Source organism: Chaetura pelagica, unplaced genomic scaffold (genome assembly GCF_000747805.2).
Source record: "Chaetura pelagica isolate M959 unplaced genomic scaffold, ChaPel_1.0 scaffold103, whole genome shotgun sequence".
Taxonomy (NCBI): Eukaryota; Metazoa; Chordata; class Aves; order Apodiformes; family Apodidae; genus Chaetura; species Chaetura pelagica.
The window spans coordinates 2,915,693-2,922,622 of NW_009953004.1; the positions used below are offsets into that span (position 1 = coordinate 2,915,693).

Here is a 6,930-nt window from a genome sequence, read left to right on the forward strand (position 1 = left end):
GGCCCCCTCCCAGGTCCGGCTGCCTCTGGGCTGGAAGGCTGCTGCTGGCAGTGTGACAGCGAGGGGCTCGCCCCCCCCGTGCAGCCCCTGCCCCGGCTCTGGCAGCCGACCCAGCCAATGTGCTGGAGCTGATGGAAAGGGCTTTGGGGTGACGTGTGTGAGAGGGGATGGGCAGGCCCACCTCCCCTCAGCGAGGCCCAGCAAGGAAATAATGATAATAATATTATTAATAACAATGGTGATACAGTGAATGTGGGCTGTGTGTGTCCCCAGCTTAGCTGGGGAGGAGGAGAAGGGGCTGCAACCAAGCCAGGCTCTCTGGGCAGCCCCAGGGCCCTGGTGTGCAGTGAAGCAGGCAACTGCCTGTGCTTGGTGACCTGGAGGTGGCTCTGCAGGTACCCTGGGGTGCCAGCCCTGGCTGGGATTCAGGGAGGAAGGAGCCTATGATGGAGCTGGGCACTGAAGCAGCAGCTCTGCCAGTGCAACACCTGCACCCTGCTGCCGGGGTGCATAAAACAACTTGAGAGACTTGGAGGATTGGGAAGGTAGCATGCACTAGATTTTTATTTTCAATAGTCAGGTTTGGACAGGGTCTGCTGGCACAGTGGCCGAGTACAGTGTCGATGTGTGGGGTACATCTTCAAGGCCACCTGTAGGGTCTTCACCCCTGCCAAGAGGGGCTCTCAGACTTGCGTGTGTGTCCTGGCTGAGCTGTGGCTGCTCCGCACCAGCTGCTCCCTGGCATGATCAGTTGGTACCTTCCCACCACTCCGTCTGCTCCAGAGGGATTGGGTCAGGGCATCCTGAAACCCTGGCAGGGAGCAGTGCTGGTGGGGTGCTCTGCTTCAAGCTGTCTGATGGAAACGTGGGTCTCAGACAGGGCTGGGAGCAAGGGGAGGATGGTGGGATGGGTGTCCAGGCTGCATCCAGGCAGTGCCTGGCTGGGCCTGGAGTGGGGCTGCCGCGCACAGATGGAAGAGTAATTAAGAATAATAAAAGGAAAGAGACTTGGATTTGCTACAGTCTCAGCACATTAATTGTGCTTTGGGGCCCAAATCATAACGGAGTCCTGCTAGAGGGAATCCAGAAGAGAAACCATATGTCTCGCTCTGTCCAAAACTGACCATTTAAGAGACCCTTGCCTTCATCTGCTGCCAGGTATGACTTCCAGAGTCTCCCAGCTGCCAAAACCCAAGTTCTTGTTTGAAATATTTTTAGGGGAGGAAGCAAAGCTCTGGTGACACTCGGAGTGCTTGTGGTGGGGAGGCAGAGCATGATGCAGCAGGGACAGCACATGGCACCACTTGCTGCTGGAGGTGGAAACATGGGGTTTGTTGGGGCTCTTCTCCCTGCAGAAGTGTTGTGTCCCAGTGAGCTGGTGTGTGTCATCAGACTGGGACACAGCATTTCACTCCTCCTGTGTCCAAGGACCGGGGTGAGTCATGCTGGCAAGCAGAGGTCCTGCCTGTGCTTCCATGCAGACTGAGCATTTCTTCTAAATTGACAAGCAATTACATGGTTAATGGTATCAATGTTAAATCCTCATCATTCAGCAGCCTGAGGCTTAATGCTTCATTAAGGCAAAGGCATCTAATAGCTCTCGGGGCTGGGACCTGCATTTTCTTTAAGCCCAAGTAGAAGTCATCTGTCCAGAGGCTGTTTTTGCTCTCCTGGTCCTACATCCAAACTAAGTCCTTCCAAACTGGAAGTGGGGCAGGGAAACGCTCCCATGCACTCCGTGTTGTGGGGCTGGTTGGATCGAGTCTTGCTGATGTGGCAGAGCTGCCTGGAGCCAATGGGGTATGTGAAAAGCACAGCCAAGATTTCAGACCTGCCATTCCCTGTTCCCAAGATGTCCCCAGGCCTGGAGCTGCCTCTTCCTGCAGCCTGCTGTTCTGCCTGTGTCTCTAACCTTTTTCTCCCCTGTGTTAACCTGCATTTGCCAACGCTGAGTTTCATCTGCTGTGGATGTTCAGCGGTGCCCCTGCTCTCCCAGCACTGAGGATCATGGATGCTTTGGGCTTTCATCTGGCTGCTCACCAGGTGCCTCCTGGATTGCACATCTCTGCTGGAGCAGCACCAGCCTGATCTGTGGCCTTCTGCTGGTACGTCTTCCCCTGGGAAAGCAAAAAACGGAGTGTAAGGATCAGCTCCATCTCTGAGCTTCACACTGAAGCACGATGGAGGAGCCTGCAGTGCCACTGCCTCTGTGTTGGTGGGGACCCTCTGGCCACAGCCCCTCCTGCTTCTGGACCTTCTGCTCAGCAACACGAGTCTGTCCTGTGTATTTATATAAAACCCACCTGGTTTAGCTGTTCGGATGGAATTTTGACTTTTGGAAGCCCAACCAGCTGTGTGGAGCATCCCGCTTGGATTTGGCTTGGCCCATTTTGGATCTATACAGAACGTGGCAGCATGTGTCCTGTTTTCAAGAGGCTGCACTGGAGACGATCACCATGGTTTTTGGAAGTGTTTTACCCTTTTAGCTGCCCTTTTTCATGTTCTCTCTAGTAGCTACTTCATTTTTTTTTCACGCAGTTCCCTTTCAAAGCTGTTTTCTCTCCTCATCATTATGATGATCAGAACAGGAAGAGGCTTCTTGAACAAAGTCCTGCGTGTGAGGCACAGGAGGAAGGATGCTCAGCTGTGTCCCCCTCCTCCATTCCTGTGCTCCAGCTGCCATTCTCCTGTCTTGTTTGGACCTGGAATAATTTTGTCGTATCCAAATACAATGTCTCCTTAGTTGTTCTGGAGGAACTGCTGTCTCCCATTACCGCTGCGTGCTCTACCTTTGCAGGATCTCCTGGTTCCCCACACTCAAGCCATATTACTCTGTAGATTGTTTTGATATAATTATGTTATTACCTTTTAAATAAGACCTTCTGAGGTCTTGCAGGGGCTGGTTTTTACAGACTGCTCTGTTCTCTTTCTTCCCTGCTGTGTTGCAGCATGAATGGTTGAAGTCTGTTTGAGATGGAATAATCCGTGGCTTTGTGCTGGGAAGCTGTTCATGGAACTGCTTTAGGACTGTGACTTGGGACATTATCAGCTTATTTCACCCCAAAATCAGTGCCTCTGGCTCACGAGAACTGTGCTGCCCTGCCTTCTGTTGGAGTTAGCTGCCTGAGAGGGTTTTACGGGGAGTTTTTGCTCAGGCCCCTGGCTCTTATTCATGTTGGGAAGAGCTCGTGCAGGTTTTAAGGGAACGTTCCTCTGGTTTCCCAGGCGTTTGCATCGGGATTTGTGCTGACAGTGCTCCTGTCAAAACGCCCGCCAGCAAATCCCAGATGCCTGGATGTGCAGCTCCATCCAGGGAGCTGCTGGCAGGCGGAACCTGCCGCGGGAGAGGCGATAGCTCAGCGGACGGCCCCGCGGCTTCCTGATTGGTAAAACATTTGCTGGTGTTTCACACGAGAGCCTTGGTTGCGTGGAGGCGCTTGGACGGAGCTGATGGACTTTGAGCCCACATCCCAGCATGATCCAGGCTCGCCTTCCAGCTGGGAGTCCTCGTGGAGGCACCCGAGGGTCCTGCGCTGGAAAAAAGCACAGAGGGAAAGGACCTGGCTCCATCACCAGCCTCTGTCCATCGCCTCCTCGCTGGCACCCGATGGAGTCTGAGGGATTCATCCCCACCAGTCACCCACCTTCCCCAAACCCCAGTTTTCAGGGATGGGAGGCAGGAGTTGAGCTGCAGGAACAACCTGGAACGCCAGGGCTGGGTGTTGGCATTGAGGCTTGGGGTCGGTGTTGGCTGTGCTGGCCAAGTCGTGCTCTCCGCTTCACTGCCTTGTCCCTGTGACATGATCCCTGGAGCTCTGTGATTCTCATGGCACTGCCTTCCCTGAGCCCCCCTCAACAAATGCCATTGCTGTGCTCCTCCCAGGGTTTGTTGCTTCCCATGGTGACTAAATCCCAGTGCCTGGATATGGTAGAATATCGGGATCGTTTGTGTTTGCCGGGATAGATGGAGGTGCTGGCTTGAGAACTGTCCCCCCTTGCCAAACCCACCCACCTCATCTCAACACAGTGTCTGCTGGGTGACAAAGACCCTTTTTTGGGTCCAGAAGTTGTTTTTTTTTTTTAAGTCTGTTTAGCAGAATCTGCTCTTTGGGTGCTTAGTCCCGTAATCCTCAGGTTTGGGTTTTTTCCACCCCCACATTCCCTCTTGCCCTGAGCCATCCCTACCGTGGCAGAGGGCTGGGGGGGGTTCCTGTGTGGTGGCACTGGGAGACGTGTGGCTCCCACGGGATCGAAAGGCTTAAAAATCTGCACCGGCTCAAGCAAAAAGTTAATGTGAATTTAACTGACTTCTGCCCTGCAATTAAAGCCACTCAACCCCGCTGGGGCTCTGAGTTTACATTCTTTACTGAGGCACAGTGTGTAATTATATATGTATAATTTAAACTGTGCATATGCATGTGCTCCTATTATACACCGAGGAGCAAAGGAAATTATCCAGGAATTAAAGGGGGAGGAGGGTGCAGGCGTGGAGAATGGCTCGCTTGTGTGGCTGTGGCAGCGAGGGGAAGCTGGAGGGATCACATCCTCACCCTGCAAACATCTTCTGGAGGTGCAGAAAAGGAGAACCCGGTGTGTTGAACATTTGTGGGGCATGAAGGAGTGGCTGGGGAGGAACAAGCCCCCATGCCAGGAGGTGCCGAGCTCCTGGTGCTGCCTGAGGACAGTGGGTACCTGCTTGATGGTGCTCTTTGAGCTCCCAAAAACTCTCCCTAATATTCCCTCTCTTTTCTTTCAGCCACTTCCAATGGGACACTGGATGGCCTGGAGAACCGGGAAGGAGGAGTGTGCCAGACACGCTCCATGAAGATTGTCATGAAAGTGGGGCAGGGTGAGTCCCCTTCTACCAGGGTGGGTGGAAGCCAGGCTGGTGGTAGCAGTGGGACACTGTGGGCACTGCTGACAGGACACTGTGGCAGGGCAGGGTCTGCTCTGAAGGGAGCTCCCCAACACCTCCTGCCCTGAGCTGCCAGCCCCAGCAACGCCCCAGGCTCGTTCCGGCCCCTGACTCGGATGCGCAGCTCCTGGTGGCTGCTTCTCATTATTGTGTTTTCACTTTGGGGCCAATATTTATCATAAACAGAAGAAGCAGTGCTGCAGCCTTGGCAGGCTGCTTTCCCTTCCCTTTCCGTTCCTCCCGCTGCCTGTGTGAGAAACTCGCCCCAACCCACGCACAGGAGCTCAGAAAACATAAAAGCAGGGTGGGGGGGATTAGGGTGGGAAAGCTGCTTCCCACAGGCTCTGGGGCAGCTCAGCCCTGCTCTGGTGCTCTTGGCATCTCCCATTGCTCCTGCATCTCCTATGCACCCTGTGGAGAGTGGTCGGCTGGGATTATGAGTGTAGTTTGTTATTTAGGTGAGGGAACAAGCTGCTGCTGTCCAGGTTGAATTGAGGTTTCCCATCCATCCCTTTCCTCTCCTCCCCAGATCCAAACGCTGTGATTCCAGAGCAGCTGACGACGAGTCGGCCGAGCAAAGAATCTGACAACACAGTGAAAATCGTCACGCAGAGCCCACGCAGCAAGATCCCACCAGTGGAGGAGCCTGGCAAGCCGGGTGAGTTTTGCCAGGGACACCCCAGGAGAGGGAGGGAGCAAGGGATGGATGGATAGGTGGAAGAACAGGGGCTCTGCCCGCTAGTGGGCTGGAGGTTGCCAGGCCAGGCAGCTCTGAGCATGGATCCCAAGGATACCAGGTGCTCTGGAGCGAGGATCCAGATGGGTTTCCCAGAAGCTCTGCCATCCCTGCTGCTCTCAGCATCTCCTCACTCCATCCCTGCACCCTCTGGCTGGGGACTGCTCGAGGCCCAGCACAGCCAGCCGGGCTGCCGTGTGGAGCAGATCGCGTTTGTTTCCCCAGCTCCGGTATGTCCTGGCAGGAGCTCCACAGGGAAGTGCTGTTTCAGCACTCTCCTCCTCCTCGCTGCCCATCTGTTCCTCGCAGTACATCTGAGAGGGCTTGGAGGAGGTGAGGTCCTCGGCTTTTTGAGCTGAGCCAGTGTGAAAGCACTTTGAAGGTGGTTTCCTGAGTTCCTGACCCTGCTGAGAGAAAAGTGAAATCAGATGAAGTAGGGAAGAGTTGCTCTTTTCTTCTCTCCTGGCACAGCCAGCCAAGCACTCTCCCCTCAGGGGGCTGGGGCTGCCCCAGCCCGGGGGTCAGGAACAGGTGGGGGTCAGTAATTGGATATTGCAGGGCTCCAGGTATCAGAGACCACTTTCACCAGAGCATCCAGGTCTGTCCTGGAGAGCGAAGGCTCCCGGGATCTGGTTGTCATCCGGACACAAGCAGCTCTCAGCTCCATCCGCTGGAGGATGGGAAGGGGGGCAGCAGTGTGGAGTGAGGAGGGGAGGTCTGCAGGGCTCCTGCCTGCCCTGCCCAGAGCGGGCTGCAGTGGATAAAGGCTCAACCTGCGGGGTGTGCGGGTCCCTGCACCGTGGGAGCAAAGCTCTGACCCCCCTCTCCCCTTGCCTCGCAGGCTCTGTCAACCAGGACGGCCAGGAGACCCAAGGTCCTAGCGATGGCTTCTTGAGCTCCAAGGTGGCCGTCTTTGCAGCCATCGGTGCCGGCTGCGTCATCTTCATCCTCATCATCATCTTCCTCGTCGTCCTCCTGATCAAGATCCGCAAGCGGCACCGGAAGCACACGCAGCAACGAGCTGCAGCCTTGTCCCTCAGCACCTTGGCCAGCCCGAAATGCAGCGGGAACGCGGGCTCCGAGCCCAGCGACATCATCATCCCCTTACGGACTACAGAGAACAACTACTGCCCGCACTACGAGAAGGTGAGCGGGGACTACGGGCACCCCGTCTACATTGTCCAGGAGATGCCCCCCCAGAGCCCAGCCAACATTTACTACAAGGTGTGAGGAGCAGCCTGGGCAAGCCGCTGATGCAGGAGCACGGGAGCGCCGAGCG

General features: G+C 55.5%; 1 protein-coding gene across 1 annotated transcript in view; it reads left to right on the top strand.

Annotated features, from left to right (window-relative positions):
- The window catches only part of EFNB1 (ephrin-B1), a 21,379-nt gene extending 14,479 nt beyond the window's left edge, over positions 1 to 6,900 (top strand). The window contains exons 2-4 of the mRNA XM_009996591.1: positions 4,757 to 4,849; positions 5,445 to 5,573; positions 6,493 to 6,900. Of these exons, the coding sequence (XP_009994893.1) occupies positions 4,757 to 4,849; positions 5,445 to 5,573; positions 6,493 to 6,881 (611 nt within the window). The 3' untranslated portion in view covers positions 6,882 to 6,900. The remainder of the gene's footprint in view (positions 1 to 4,756; positions 4,850 to 5,444; positions 5,574 to 6,492) is intronic.
- Positions 6,901 to 6,930: the final 30 nt, after the last annotated feature.